The 17,360-nt window shown below is 35.4% G+C and overlaps 1 protein-coding gene across 1 annotated transcript; it reads right to left on the reverse strand.

The window, feature by feature from the left end:
* Positions 1-464: 464 nt before the first annotated feature.
* On the reverse strand, positions 465-16,513 carry LOC132286447 (uncharacterized). Its single transcript, XM_059788783.1, has 16 exons — positions 16,223-16,513; positions 16,035-16,118; positions 15,412-15,552; positions 15,243-15,313; positions 13,965-14,058; positions 12,493-12,570; positions 10,388-10,454; positions 7,497-7,582; positions 7,342-7,392; positions 3,996-4,043; positions 3,255-3,375; positions 2,962-3,142; positions 1,616-1,753; positions 1,370-1,482; positions 965-1,036; positions 465-884 (listed from the first exon to the last, which is right to left on the reverse strand). The coding sequence occupies exons 1-16, from the start codon at positions 16,502-16,504 to the stop codon at positions 715-717; spliced, it is 1,797 nt and encodes a 598-aa protein (XP_059644766.1). The 5' UTR covers positions 16,505-16,513; the 3' UTR covers positions 465-714.
* Between the last annotated feature and the right edge of the window lie 847 nt (positions 16,514-17,360).

Raw genomic sequence — 17,360 nt, forward strand, 5'->3', positions numbered from 1 at the left:
CATCACCGTCATCGCCTTTCACCACCACTACCTTCTTCCATCACCGTCGCCGTCTTTGCCACCTTCCACCACCACCTACACTAACACCGCCTTTGCCGCCTTACACCACAACCATCCCCCACAGCCATTTCTTTTAAAAATTATAAAAGAGGAAATTTTAAAATTTTCAATCTGAAATTCATTCCATTATGGATTTTAAATTGTTCTAACCAAAATACTAGAATTGTAATAATCATGCCATTCCTACATTTCATATTTGTAACCAAACCATTACAATTCCCAATTTCCATTTCCCATTCTCATTCCATTCCTTTAGGACATAGCATTAATATATACTTGTAAGCACTCCAAACTAATGGAAGCTTTTCAATTAGTTTCTTGCTTACATGAAAAATAAAAAAGCTATTTTTGTTCATCAACAAGACTTTATGGTCCTATAAAATGGAAAGTAGAACTAGACGAGAGAGATCAACTGTTGAGACACTGTTCCCCTTCATTGAATCATGAAATTCCATGCAGTCACCTTTAAATTTGGATTACAGGCTTTACAGCTCAGTTACTAAAAGTTTATTTAATAGATTAAAAAAACTGGAATGAAAACATTTTTGAAGAACAGAGAGTGGCCTTGGGTTGCAATGTTTCTTGTTATTCAAATACACCTGCAAAGAATTTTTTACCTTTGCTAGATTTTCTTTAGGTTTTGAACTAACACTGTCACTTGTCCGGAGGTATGACCGCTATAGCACCACCAAAATTAAGGGGGTGCTGTGGAAGAAGAGCACAAAAACTTCTAACCAGATTAGCAGCTGAAATGAGCATCTTTTTAAACCTTTCGTTATATGAATGTCTGACTTTCTCCATCCAATAAATCAGCTCCAGTACCTCTGGAAAATGAGAAACAGTTGAGAATACCCTCCTATCAAATCTAGTGATTAACCACCCTACAACATATATGCAATCTTACCAACGAGCAACCTCAATTGGAGGTAATCCAAGTTTGTTTTCAATCTGGAGAACATAACTTTTACCGCAAGATCTGAAAACATAATAGAAAGAAGACTTAAAAACAAAAATCAGTTCTTCAATTACTTATATAGTTGGTAGAGTTCTGAAGATGCTGCAAGTCTTGGTTGGATTTATTTCATACTCTTCCTGTGGGATACTATAATTAACATAATCTTATTCCTCCGAATTATATACAACAAATCAGAATTTTTTTCTTATTCCAATAGGCAATAGCATTTTATCTTGGTACTTTTTATAAATATTATTCTCAAAGTTGGCATACTCAATATCAAGTTACTTACCGAAAAAGGAAAGAAAGAAAAAGAAAAAGTCTTGATATTAAATTGCATGACTAAAGTTTTACCAGATTCAGTATTCAACTTTGGAGAAAGGCCATGTAAAGCATATTTAGCATAGGCTAGCAGCCGGGCCCGTTGTGGAGCACCCAACTTGCTAATTAATGACCTTAAAAGTCCACTGCAATCAGACAGACAACACACACAATAAATAAATAAATAAATAAGGACGAGTGAAAGACACAAAAGCCGTTTCCACAATCAGAATCTAGGTGTGTTAAAAATAACATTAAAGAGAAGGAATTTTTCCATACTCAGTACGCAATATAGTAACAAAGTCAGGGGGTAGAGATTCCATAAATGAAGAGATGTCTTCCATCTTTAAAGACTTGACTTCCTGCTTTAGATTCTTTTTCTCATCCGCTGACATTCCTTTTCCAAGAGCCGATTTACTGCAAAATGCATTATTAATGCCACATATATTTCTCAGACACTAATGCAACTGTCAAAATAATCATATATATGTTTTAGTTGCAAGACCATATAAATTATGGACAATACTTAGGTCCTCACCGGTGAGGACCTACACCATCCTCACCACATGTGACGCAATCTTGTTATGACACATCATGGTCAATACAAAATAAAAGGGAATAATACCATCCAAAGATGAAATGGGCGCACTCGACCACCATTCCTTTTCTTTTTGATTTTTTAATCGAGAATCAAAGATGATGTGTCATGACAAGATTGTACGACATATGTGGTGAGGATGGTATAGGTCCTCACTGGTGAGGACCCAAGCATTGTCCATAAATTATTGTATGAAGAGACTTCATAAAATTTGCAGGAAACAAAATAAACCTTGGTTTTAATCTCATCTCAACCCTTGCATCCATGGGAGGTTGGTACTCAATACCGTGTCATGACTCATGATATATATGAGTTAATTCTTCGACTTGCCTCCACGAAGCACACTTCTTATTCTAGGTTAGAGTATCAATCAAACAATTTGACAGCAAAATGAGACAATCGAACCACTTCACTAAATTCTCGCTAAATTTTTAGGCCATTCCCTGACCACATTATAAGGGACTTATTTGATCAGGTCTTCAACTTGGTTTCCTATAATGAAATTGCTGTGTAATTCATGTGTAACCATGGTGGCCTGCTGATAGGTTGCCTGGTGCAATAGCTTACATCTTTATTATTAAAACTCTAAGTTACTATCTCATCTAACCAAGTCCAGCAGTTGTTTCTGGTCGTGATTCTAAGTGATGGACATCAACCAAATAAAGTGAGAATATGCACATTTGTAATATGATGAGGTTGCATAAATGATATGGACATTCATTCCACGTACATACAAACACACATATATGTATGTATATATAACTTGCTGCACTCCACGCTTCTGTTTCATGGTTCACCCATAACCCTTCCTACTTTTCATTTTGAATTAGTTTCCACTGGAATACGCACTGATAGATGTCAGCAATTATAATGCATAACATTCTGGGGACTATAATGCAAGTAATAATGGAAGATGCAAAAGGTACATTCTCTACCAAGAGGTACTCCAGTTCAATATAAACTCAAAACTCTCTTTTATATGGAAAAAAAAAATAGAAAGAAAGAAAGAAAGAAAGAAAATAATCACCTGTCAATTGTTCTTCCCGTGAATATGAGGGGAAGGTATCTAGCGTACTTCCCAACACCAAAGTGTGCCCCTAGATGCTGTACTTGATTTGAGTCTTGAAGAATCAAAGCCTTCCAGAGTCGGCAATAGTCCAATCTGAATCCTTCGTCCAACTCTTTATAGATTCCATGATCTAAAATAACTGCAAAATTAATTTATATAATGACAAAAGGTAAGCAAGTACTCAAACTAAATCTAGTACATTTTGTCTCCAAAAAATACTGATAGATCCCCAATCACCAATCAGAGCATACCTAAGGTAAAGCCCTTTGATCCTTCTGGAGAAACAAATATATTACCAGGATGTGGATCCCCATGCAGGAAACCATGGACAAATATCATTTCAGCAAACACTTCCACTAACGCTTTTGCAACCTATACAAAAACTTACGAAAATTGCATAAGCAAGATTGCAAGAAAGAAAATTTCTTTCACTGCACCAAGGTGAGATGTGGAAGCCTTTCAGATTAATGGGTAAGTTGATAATTTGAGGAGCCTTTACAGTCGTATACAATTTGATGTGCAAGATGAGCATAGCAAGAATAAGGGGAAAATAAGCTAATTAATAACAGGATGTTATTTAATGAAATCAGCAAAGACCCCTATCACCAATGTATACACCATTCATCCTATTATTATTTTTTTTTTTTTTTTCCGGTAAGCAAGCTTGAGATTAAACTAAACCAACAAACAGTTACAAAGGTCCTCTCCGCAAGGCCTAACAAACAACTCAACTCAACAGAAGAGAAATGCAATGCCTCTAACCAGAAAAGAAATCAGAAAACAGCAAACTTCTCACACCAAACGAAACAACTACAAGGAATACGGCACTGGCACATATTTAGAACTTGTGAGCCATCACGAGCATAAAGAAGATATAACTCAAAATTCTGGCACAATTCAAAGAAAAAATAAGTGAAACAAGTAGGATTGCAGAAATCTTAGTCTATATAACAGATTTGAAAAAGTGTAATTCATGCCAAGTTAAAACCAACCTTTACTGGATTTATTGCCATTTCCTTCAAAAATTCCAAGTCATCAACCTGAAAGCTAAGGAACTCCCTGTTAATAGCATAAACAGGTACAATGTCAAAAGCATATTATAGCTAAATTAGTTAAAAATAATGGGTGTCTGCTTTTGTGTGCATGTATAAAACCCACTGGAATGTAGAAGAAATTGGTCTAATCATAGCAGAATAACTGTCCATAGAACTTATCGGTTCCTATTAGTAACAGTTAGTGGAGTTTGGTAACTTTTACTAGTTTTTAATAAGTAAATCTTAGTAGAATTTCAGTCTGAAAAGTGACAAAAATATACTAGTACATTTAGCCTGTAAAATTTATCAGTTTTCTAGTCAGCAAACGACAGCTTTGTTTATAGGGTAAAGTGCAAAAAATAAAATAAAATAAAAATAAAAAATCTTGAACTGTCACTCTTTTTGCAAATAAGACTATTCTTAACAAATTACACCTTCCACTATCACGATTTTTGCGAATATCCCCCTGCTGTCACTGTGCTGTTAAAAAAATGATGCTACATACAGTCACATGACTTATATATTTTTAAATTCCAATATTGCCCTTGTATTGACTATACACAACTGTTCATAAAACTTGAACCAATTAAACTACGACACATGCCCATTTATCTAATCTTCCCCCAACCCACCTCCTTCGCAGCTCTCTCTCACTGGTCATATATTTTTTTTTATGAAGGTATGATCTGAGACCACTTTCTCTCTTCAGTTAAAATTTGATTTGAGACCACCTCCTTCACTGTTCTTTCTCTCTCCCTCTCTTGGTGCATCAATCTGAATGGTCCATTTTCAGATTTGTTTTTTGTTCCAGTATCATATACATCAATCGGATTTGGTAGTCTGATGTTTCTAGTTACATCTGTTATGTGCTTGATATCTGAAAGTAAGCACTAGTAAATTAGTAATAGATTTGAAATTCTATCTCTCTGTTTTGTGTTCTTTACTTCCTGATTTGGCGAACGAGCACACGTCACATAGTTGAGACTATTACAATTTGGGTGGAGTGAATTGAAGCCAATTGTGGATTTGAGGGAACTGGTGTTGGTTTCGGACATTAAACCTATTTTGATGGTGTAACTTTACAGTTTCCTCTGCTGTTCTTTTTGGGTTCAATTTTTTGTTGCCGCCGGAGTTGGGAAGTTTGTGCATCAGAATCTGACAAGTAACAATGGCTCACTCTGGTTATATGAATAACAAAAAGACAGAAAAAAAAAAAAAAAAAAAAAAAAAAAAAAAACACACACACACATAAAATTTGAGGGAAAAACAAAGAGAATTTTTTGGGATGGTTGGGATGGCAGTGGTGGTGGTGCAGAGAGAGAGAGAGAGATACAGTGGGTGCAAGGGAGAAGATCTTTCATATATATATGTACACACACATATGTAGTTAATCTGTAATGAATAGTGTTGATTTTTTACTTTTGGACTAAATAGATGAGTTGCCATCCTCCCATTAGACAAGAATTATTTTTTATCCACGGAAGAAAGATTACACACCACAAGTGAAACGAGTGATAGTTCAGGGGTTTGTTAACGGTGTGGCCTCGTTTGTGGATTTACCATAGCTTAGGGGCTTTTGTAGTTTAAGGGAATTATCTGCAAATTTGTTTATATTAGAGAGACTTGATATCAGACATTCTGAAAACTAAAATATCCTAAATAGTGAAGTTGTAAGAATCTCTGAGCCATTTAGATACGTGAAGCAACAGTCTAACAGAAGTAATATATGATAGTCATACTTAAGGACAACAGGATGAAATCTATGGAAATTAAATAAAGCCAAGAAACAAAAGGTCCTGCCACTGATGGCTCTGGTACCATGTTATACACTATACAGAAACATGTGTTATCGTCAATAAGGGCAATGCCCAAGTATATTGACAATTGCAGTATTGCACTAATAATTTATATAGAATGACAATGGTTTAGAAATATATGTATTGCAACTAACAATCATCCAAATATATTAATTTCAATTTAATTCAATATTTAACATCTTTAAGGGTGGAATGCACCATTGGCAACACTACACCATAAGAAATTTCATATTTGCTAGCATACCATGTTGATAATGGTAGCCTTCCATGTGCTTAGGAATTGTAATATAGATAGATGTATATACATGCAGGTAAATGTTATAGGATTTCTAAATATATAGTAAAAAAAAAAAAAAAAAACTATTAAGCAAATAGCCATTATTACAATAGAAGAGTGACAGACGGAGTGTTTCTAAAAGAAGAGGTTAACATCTTTTAACTAATTTACTTATATCTCCGTATTAAAGTAGACACTTACACAAAATATATGTACTCATCATGATTATTCTTAGTTTTATAAAATTTTGCTGGTTTGAAGTGTTCGTCATGTCTGTCCATTCAACGAATTTATGAGACCTTCCAGAAGTGTGCTAAAAATACTTTCTTGCTTTGTGAAATTCATACTGAGATCTTCAAACTAAAGAGATTAATAATGTGAAATATACTCTCATGCAGATAGTGTCAAAATTACAACTCTAATTATGAACAATTATAATATAAAAAAGGGGCCTTTTATGAATATCAGGAATGCCAGAAAAAAATTCTAGGGAATTACTTCTATAACAAGGAAAGATCCACCATGGAGGCTTGGACATACATACATATATATATCAGAAATATATGCAGATCGCTAGATACTGGGCAAAAAGTCGCAAATTTATCATATACAGCTTAGATTTACCTTTTCCCCACAACATGAAAAAGATGGGGCATGCATTACATGTTGTTACCCACGCTTGCACCTCCATGGCATCAGACAATCGTAAGCAGACTCTACCAAGGTCAAGGTCCTTGCACTATCCTATGGCTATGCTAGGCTGACCCAATGGTCGTAACATCTGAGCCCACTATTAGGCCTTGCAGAGTGAGATGACAATAAAGAGGCCCAATTAAATTTAGGAAAGACATTGGGAAAGTAATGCCGGAAAGGAGTGGCATATGGGGATCCAAAAAATTCTTGATGTGAATATGGAAGCCCTAATCCCAAAGTGAAAATATCTTGACAAAGCAAAATGCGTAACAGTTTCAATTATTTTATCCATGTCAAACTTGACAAATATTTTGAAGTAAAAAATGCAGATTCTCTATTTTAGAAATACATAATAGAAAGACTTCTCATGATTGTTGCATGCTAATTTTACAGAGTCACACAGTTGAAGAAAAAACAGCATAAGACATTAAAGTGTTTTGACTTAACAAAAATTAGAAAACATGTCAACATAAATCAAATACACACTATTCCACAGGAAGCAGGCCGGAAACTGTACCTTGCGTCCCTTACAAAACTCCATTGTCAAAACCTGGCTTGTTGTCAATTCCTGGACACATTTAGTGCAGAATGTGTCTTACAAAATTCAGGATGCATGAAAAACCCAAATGGTAGAGAATGACACTGACAAAGATGTGGCATAAGATACCATACCCAAAAAACACAAGGAACCCTGACTATCCTGTTGTTTTTGAAGTTTTTGGCTGTTCTCTCTGAGTTCTTAGCTTCGCGAACGAAATCTGTGGAGCCACCCAATTAAAGTGTCTTTTAAAATACAGTATATATCAACTCCACATCTTTTCAACATCAAGAAACGCAAAAGCAAACACTGCAAAAAGATTTTTTTATATATATAAAAATAAATTGAAAGCACTTAACGTAAGAGACATGATCTTCTAAAATGAAAAATGCAGTTTCAGTGACCAGCTAATACCAATGCATTTTAATTATATGCAACTGCAGTGGGATTCTTAGATCGCTGCAGGGAGCTCCATTTAGTTTTTCCACATCCTGAATGGCTTATCTAAATTTGACCATGGCAAGAAATAGCACGAAATGGTCCTAGAAATCAACAAATTGGTTACACTTATGTGAGAATAGAGGTTAAATTGCATCAATTATCAATATCAGAAAACAGATCATCCCCTTTAGAAAGTGACACAAGGGGATTTACTGTCACAAGCAACCCCAAAATGAGGTCACTATCATGCACTTCTCTCTTCCCATCATCTTGTAACGCATTCTGTTATAGAAAGAAAGGCAGCAGCAGAGGATGAAAGCAAAAAGATAGAACAGACAAAAATTTAGCTAGGAAGACACCACCCTAAATTCATCAGAAGAATGAGCCAAGGATGAGATGCGTGTTGAGAAATCTTCCTAAATCAGCATAGAGGCAAACACAAGTATCCCAAGCAGTGGTAACAGGAACAGTTGTAAATAACTTTTCTAGCAAATACAGGAAGGCAGTGCCAGAAGCCAATCATTTTTGGTGACAAAAAGGAAAAGACCCTTTCCAAAAAAATAATAATAATAAATCAGATTGAAGGAACCAATAGAACCAAGAAACTGAGACTAAACAAAAACTAGAACCAGGGGATGGTGGCGTTACAATTTATAACATGCAGAAAGAACATGTTTTGAGTTCAAGGATCCAATAAGAGTATGTTTTAAAACTAATTAGAAAATTTTAGTTGAAGAAGATAAGAAAATACAATTAAGAAAATGAGCTATACTTCAAAACAACAATAAAGGAAAATGAAAAAGGTCCATCAATACAAAATTTTACCTAAAAACTTCAAAGGAAAACAAGCCTGACACTCCCGTATCCCAGACAGCCACCAAACTTCTAGGAGGATTAAAACACCCCTCATAGGAACTAAACCATAAACCCCTTCTATGGCCAAAGAGTCCCTTTCCCAATGGATTGACCCAGGGAGGCACCTACTTCCGGCCTCCAGAAAAGAATAAAAAAATCCGTAACTCTCAGAAGATGAATAGAGTGCCCAGGGTCAAGGGATCACAATCTAATCCATCCTACCACCGTGTTGACATCACCCTTCTTCAAATAATGCAAGTTATTCAGGAAAAAATAATAATAATGCAAGTTAAAGGCAGAAACCTTGCTGAAAAAAACTCGAATCTCAGCATAACTACTGCCTAGAGAACATGAAAAAGGCATTCTCAGCATCATATTAAGGATACTCCAACGCCCAACTGCCCGAAATACCAAGGGAACCATAAAAGTTAAGCATCACTTTCCTAGTCAGAAGGGACACTTAAAATGCAACATACTTGAATCATATATAAAACTTAGTAGCAACAAGCACGTCTGCAGATTGGACATGTTCACTACACCAATATCTCTATTTGATAAAAGAACCAGAGTAAGGAACCATGCAAGTTGGAAAGAACTCAAACATTGAAATACAAACAGAGTAAAAAGAAAGATGGAACTTAACCAAAATTATGCCACTGCTTGTCATAGGGCAAAGAAGCCATCCAACAGAAGGGAAAAAATCAATATAACCATATTCAATTCAATACGAAGGTGCAAAAACAGTGACCCAATTTTTTATGCTTCAATACAAGTAACACCTAAATCACTAAGCTTTCTGAACTCTCATGAGATCAAGTACTTATCACTCCCATTATATAATACTTATTTTCTAATGATAATGCACTAAGTAATCAAATCAACAATGCTTAATCAAGATATACTTTCAGTAACATGGGTAACTCACCCTAGACTAATCCCTTGGGCACATGGCACATAGTGCATACGCATGTCCCCAAGCACGTGCACCAAGTTAGTCCGGAAGAATCACATTGAGGCTGGCCCAAGTAGGGAGGGAGTGGAACCAGTGAGTTTTGTTTCATGTGTCATGGTTCCCTACTTTTGGTTATACTCCTTGGGGTTGGTTAAATCAATATTTTACATTTAACTAAGAATAATTTATTTTTCCTTCTGGAGCAACTAATATGTGTCCAACAAATACACCTTGTGACACAAGAATAATCTTTACTTAAACTCCTTGGTGGTGTTTATGAACTATTTTCGCACAAAAAATTTCTGTGTTACATATATGCTTTAATCATCACTTTATGAACATAAACCTGGATGCTTCTTGCTAAAGCAGAATGTAAAACATAAATCATGTAATAAAACATGCATCGGGTGTAAAACATAAATCATGTAATAAAACATGCATCGAGTGTAGGCATGCGTCCAAGTATCAGATTATTAAATTCCCAAATTCAAGAACAATATTTACATTCTATAATACACTTTACTTCACATGTCTAGAAATAAAATGTAATAAAAGGACATAATGAGTATATTTTATGTATAATTACACAATATATTTGTATTATTGGATATGTTTAGTGGGTGCGTGTCCAACCAAACATGTTGAACACATATTGTACCCATACCTCAAGATTTGTGTGGTTAATATCGGTACTTCATGCACTCGGAAGAGTCCATGTAACATAAAAAAGAAGGAAAACTTCCCAAAACTTAATAGTTGATTTGTTTCATTACTCACCAAGTTCTAAAGCTATAGCTTCCGCAAATTCTGACACCATCCACTCAAACCTGTATTCAGGAAAAAACTGAAGCAAGAAGAGAATTTACCAAAACGTTTAAAATAATTGAAAAACAACACAAAGGGATGAAAATAACAGCAACGACAAGAAGCCGTTAGGATAGAAAAAGATTAGAGAGAGAGAGAGAGAATAAAACATCAACAATTAAACATGGTGTATAAATTCCAGTCTTGCCCCATGTATCTTCCGTTTCCATTTCTCATTTAGACACCATTAAGTACATATCATGAACTTCTGAAGAAAAGGATATGTATTCATATATATATATATACACACACACAAACAAAAATAGAAGTTCACCAGTTAACCATTTCTCAGACATTATAGATGTGGCCAAGAGCCTCAAACCTCAAAGATCAATCTATCTAGTTTGTCAACAATTTCCATTTTCCTCGTGACTATGCTATTGACTAGTGGAATAGTGTGAAAGTGAAATATGCATCTAATGCAGCAGCTCGCAACCATGTTTTTGAATAATTGGGAACATTCAAACACTCTAAAAATGACCCACATTAAGATGGAAATGATTGGTGTCTGGTTGAGCATCATTGAGTGTTGCTAAAAAGGCCCATTACCATTGCACTAAGCAATATGCTATTCCACATGCTTATTATATCCTAGTGAAGTGTCTTCTTTGTAAAAGTATTTTGAGGCTGGGAATAAAAAATTCAAGGGTCATACTTTGTTTGCTTTGCTGCAGCTTATATAAGCCGAGATGAGGCTTTCTAGGGGAGCTTTTTTGTACAACTTGTCCTTAGAATAGAAACAGTGGAACCAGCCCCTTCTTAGCCATTTTCTGGCTATTTTTCTTTTTGTTTTAATTTGCATATTTCTACTGCTTTCTTGTTCTGATAACATGTTAGTTGGTTGGTCCTTCTTGATTAGTTGTTGAGCTAAGGAAAGCAAGTTTGCAGCTCAAACTCTATAATAAAAGGCCGAATCTAGTTGGTATCATTGCTTAACTGGTCCTTCGTGCCATCTGGTCAATATAATGCTTCAGAAAGATGAGCACATAGAACCACTAAAACACCAGCCCCAACTGAAGGTAGGGATGAGATTGAGCATCTACCAAGATAAGTTGAGGTGACTCTTATTGGCTAACATAACTCGAGGCCCCAACACAAGCGGAATTCGACCTTGTGTTTTTTTCAAAAAAGTGTCTTCAGTGCTTTTTGGTTGTAGAAAGGGAAAAAAAACAAAAACAAAAAATGATCATATTTAGACAAGCTGGTCAACCATGTGCTATTAAGACTAAAGACTACTCCAATGAGGAGCATATCATTCATACACAAAGTGAAGGAGGTCAAGAAGAATACTGAAAAGCACAAGTGTTCAGGCATGGGCCTAACTTTTAACTCAAAATATGAGTTAGGTAGCTCAATATAAAACTAGCTGGAGCATAAGATTTCATGTAGCATATCCCAAGTAGTTGAAATTAAACCCTTCAAGTGGGTTGAGCTGAGAGTGTAAGCCTAAGATATGGTAAAATGACGCCTAAAAGAAAATCTCCACAGCTGACTATACTTTAACCAGTACTTATACTCACTGATGAAAGTAGTAATGAAATTCTGAGGTATTACCGTATTAATAGACGAAAGGTTTATGAAAGACTGGAAGGTGATGCGTGCAAAAACATTTGGGATATTTCACACCTAATTAACCCAAAACCAACTCAGACAAAGATGTCTGTCAGCATTGGTATCCAAATATCACTTGATTTAACTAGAAAACTTAGAACAAACCCAGCTTGTCAAAATGTGTTAGCCACCAGAATACATCCCTTCGCCTAACCGAACTGAACTTGAATGTCCCAGATAATGAAAAGTTATCAACCTTAACAATAAATGACTTTACTATTCTTTTCTTTTTCTCCGTCAATGGTGTACCCTCAACTAGAGATCACAATTTTATAAGGAATTTAGTTCATACCCATGCCTTGAAGTGTCTAATTTCATCCTGTGTTCCAACAATAAATAACTTAACTCATTTTTTTCAGTCAATATTATGATAGAAACCAAGAATCATAAGTTTATAAAGGCCATACCAATGCAACAGATTTTGAGAGGAAAGACATAGTTGCAATGTCTAATTTCATCGTCTGCTTTAACCCAGGATACTGCACCTGTGCTCCAAGTAACAGAAAAGCATTTCACAATTAAGTGGGGATATTTTCATATAATCCACCTCATGCAATAATTATTAGGGGGGGGGGGGGGGGGGGGGGAGAATGGAACATGAATTCTTTTCATTCTAATTGAAACTGTGTAAAAATAACAAGAAGGGTAAACAATAAAGACGAGGAATAGAAACAAAATAAAATACACACATGCAGTAAATATTGATGGGTAGTGTGGAGCCTGATAGATACTGTACACCAAGCCCCAACTCCGCGGATCCAACTTTTTTGGAAGGTATTTTGGTATTTTTCATACTTGTTATGTTGCCCTAGTGCGAGGGTATTTATTCATTAACTCTTTGTATCCGCTATTGTTTTTTTATCATCATAGTGAAAATCCCTACAACCCTCGAACGTATCCTTGAATTTTGGGTGAACCAAGTAAAATCTGTGTTCTTGTTGTGTGTGTGTTTGATCTATTTCTTGTGTTTTCTGTTTGATTTCGCAACAAATATGATTCCATCTTTTGACCTGTGACCACACATACTTGTGCTGGCAAACAGATCGATAAAACATGTGCTGCAGGCAATATTTACACTTAAGACATTAGTATAGGAAAGCCCAACAACAGTTGTTGATGAACAGGTATGTCTATGCATCAATCCAATGGCTATGAATTATCATCATACAAAAGCCAAACTGGTGGCAGTCAATGCAGTAACCCACCTGGCTAGTCTTCAATTATGTAGAGACTCTTCTCATTTGTACCACTGACTATCATTTTATTTAATAAGTGTAAAGTGCTCCATATTCTGACTATCATTTTTAGGAGGAAATAATTGATTAACGCATAAATGAAGTAATTGCAGGTAATGCTATCGTACGAAAAGTGAAACGGTCCTTATTAAGAGCAACGCTGGAAGAAGGGGAAGACCAAAACTGACAAGAGTTTAGATAGCAAAAAACTGATTGCAAGGGGTTTAACTGACGTTATGGCATCAAATAAAGTAGAATGGTGAAACAGGATTAATGGAGCAACTCAGATAGTTGGGGAAAGGTTTTGCCGAGTTGAGCACAAAAATGAGCTGCTTCTCGTATCTCCTATTAAAATGAAGTGGATGGTGTGCTTTACAAGGAATAAAGAACATCAATCCCCCACGCCCCCCAAAAAACTCCTTGATCACACAACAATGTCTTCTTTGGCAAGGAAAATCAAAGAAAGCATCGACGAAAGGTAGGTACAAGCTCTTACAAATGCACAAAAACCTTTGCATGTGTTCAAATGGTGTAACTATTTATTAATAGATGGATCACATGATCACAAAAAAAAAAAAAAAAAAGTGAAGGGAAATTTAAAGCAAAAAAAAAAAATTAATAATGGCATTGCATTACTGACCAACCTTAATCGCTACTTCCTGATGGTCTTTCAGTACGGCATGGTGTACTTGAGCGATAGATGCAGCAGCAATTGGTTGTTTATCTATTGACAAAAATCTGATATTTACACAAATAAACCCCAAGTCAACAAAGAATCATGGCCTTCTGAACAGAAACTAGTGAGGACCTGATTATGTACACAAATATCTTAGGAGAAACAGTGTGCCGTGCACTTCTCGTCATAAAGGAAGAACTGTTATTATTTTTACTTTTTTCATTCAAGATCAAATTTTTAATCTAGATGAAGCAGCTATCAGTATCACACTATGACATGCTTTTGCCATGTGCCATTAATTTTCACCTACACTGCTTTTCAGAGGGATCCTACCCAGACGACTTTTTGACTGGCTTAGCCAAGTTGTTGATTAAATTGAACAAGCCATCTTCAAGATGGTAAGAACCTGGAGGCACAATAAGCTGCAAAATAATGGAACTGATATAACTGAGCAAACCACCAGTCTACCAGCAAAGTGCTGTGAGAACTTTCAGTTTAAAGGAAATTCTATTGATACGGCACTACTACGAGAATTTTCAAACAAATACATATATAATGTAAGGTTGTGAGAAATTCATGATTAAGAGATTATGGATAAACATGTTCAAAAAAGGAATCTCCAAGATATTGGGTCAACAGTAATTATACCATGTCAATGTATCTACAAAAAGAAAAAGAAAAAGAAAAAGAAATCACAACAGTTCACCTATATGGCATAATGATCAAATGGATGGAAAGACAAACAAGGCAATCATCAAAAGACAAAAGTGGATGACTGGCTTTTGAACACAAAGAAGGTGCAAAAGACGGAAAAAAAAAAAATAGGAGAGCACATTTTTTACATCTACTAGATCAATATCTACCAACATATATGGATTTCATTGGGATATGCACATGCCTGAATGTTTTAGCCAAAGTCCTAACATTCTGAGTTTTATTCATTGATCGTTGATGTGCATGTCCAAAGACCATTAAGTATATATTGATAGATTGAGATAATGATAGATACAGTGGGGAGACAACAACCAAATATCAGACTGCACGAAAGATTAAAGATAGTAGAGTTCTCTGAAGTCTAAAGTGCAGACGTTTACAGCAATTCTTATGCCAGTGTTGGGGCTACAAGAACATGTTGGGTATGCTAGATTGGCAACATGATAAATTCTTACGAGGAGAGGGAATTTGAAGCATATAACAAATACTATGACTGGAAACTTTGAATTTCCATTTAGCACCTACAACTTACTTCTCTGATAAATCCGCTCCGAGATTGTTGATTAGTACTTCTTTTATAGCATTGAAATGACAAGGAACTGCCTAAGGCATTGTTGACCAAAAATCAGCATCAAAACCAATAAAATGAATCAAAAGTTAGCATAAATGAAAGGTACTTCAAAACATATATCGTTTAAAACCTGATCCTGCAATGACGAAAGAGCCGATGAGTATTCTGAAGGGACCTGCCGCATGGCTGCAACAAACTGACCAGCTTTCACATAGAAACCTTTGTTGGCTTCACATAATTTTAAAACTCTCTTTGCAGAGCGTAGATGGACCTAAAAGCCACAAAACATCACATATTCTATACACAGTGAATGCTGTCAAATGCAAAATCTCTCCAATAGCCCAACTGTAAACAGAGTCCTTTGGAGTTTTGTCTTTGTGTTGATACACCAGTTTCTAATAGATGTATTCCATGTGTCTTCTAAATATGATGAAAAACTTGATTTGGAAAATCAAGTTGGATTCCAAAATCAACAAATATTTTTCCAGAATCATATGCAAACAATCCCAAACTTGATACGCAATCACAATTAGATTTAGATTATTTAAATATGTAATGAGCTTCTCTGTATTTGATGGTTCAGTAGTCATAACGCAGTTAACACTACAAAATTGCATTTCAAAGTTCAATCCTAATATGCAAAAGTTCTTCATGCAATTATTTCATTGACATAAAAACCCTAAATATTAACATATGAATATAGTATAAATCATTCATTTTCAACCATTGTCTTCCAATAACGAAAGAGCGAACCTCAGATAGAACGCGTAGATACTCATCCGAATTCTCCGATAATCCGCGTAAAGAATACTTGTAATCAACGACATTGGAAGTGATCTACAAGAAACAACAACAGAAAATCAAACAATCATCAGCTATGATCTAGTGTGGGGTAAAAGAGAGAGAGTGAAATTGATCAAAGATTGTGAAAAGAATCAGACGGTGTAGATAGCGCGAGAGGAGCGAACGACACCGTCGAGCAGTATCCTAATTTTGTCGGAGAAAGGTGTGGAATCATCGGGAAGTGGGAGAGATTTAGGGTTTAGGGTTTGGAAGGTGCAGGTGGCGACGCCGGTGCCCGTTAAGAGGTAGAGAGAGGTCTTTGCAGCCTTGGCGGGAAACTTGAAAATATGAGTTCTCATTGGAGCTTTTTGCTGGTTACTGTCCGTTTCTCCGTGGCTGATGAAGATGAAATGACGGACCGGAATATAGCAAAAAAACATCCCTGTAATATTACAAGTATGTACAGTATATATAAACTGAATACAGTATGGTAAAAATAAATTTTAAGAAAAATATGTAATGTAATTTTTTGCCCCGCCAGGGGTGGGCTCTGGTGGGCTTGAGCCCACCCCAAAAAAAAAAAAAAATTACTAAATATAACTTTAGCCTAGCCCAAAGAAAAAAAAAATTTAGTAGTATTAGTCCACCCCATTAGAGCAAAAATATATAGGTGTGTTTACTTTAAAAAGAAATAAAAATAAGGATAAATTGCACAACACCCTTAAGGTTTCGGTTAATGCCACTCAGCAGCTAATCAACGATTTTGTTTATATTGACATCCCTAAGATTTTAGAGGTTATAAATACTACTGAATTTTTAATTCAATTTTATAAAAAAATATATCAGGCATGTTAAATGACAAAAATAACCCCCTATATAATGACAACTAGGAAAAAAAAATTCCCCCTCCAACACCAGAGAAGATGACGAGGGAGAATTAGAGTTGCCACGAACCACTGGGGGTGGCAATTTATACCCAACCCATCTATTACAATTAATTTATTTGGATACCCAGTTTAAATTAATGAGTAATTAATAGGTAAAAAATAGGCACCCATTGTAATTAATTGGTTAAAATGCGTACCAAACTTAACCCACTTAACAAAATCCTAATTCTTTTTTACATGTGTGCACAAGGATGGTACTTCAATATCATTGTTCTGCTTTTGTGAAGCCTGCATCTTTCTTACTTCCATTTGGACCGTTTTATGTGGAAGGAAAAAAAAATAACCGTTACACTTAATACATTTGATTTTATACGAAAAATATATAGCTGAATAACACATTAAAGTTATT

The sequence above is a fragment of the Cornus florida genome, unplaced genomic scaffold (assembly GCF_030987335.1).
Source record: "Cornus florida cultivar Cherokee Brave unplaced genomic scaffold, ASM3098733v1 CherokeeBrave_3.0.0_Hap2_Chr11, whole genome shotgun sequence".
NCBI lineage: Eukaryota > Viridiplantae > Streptophyta > Magnoliopsida > Cornales > Cornaceae > Cornus > Cornus florida.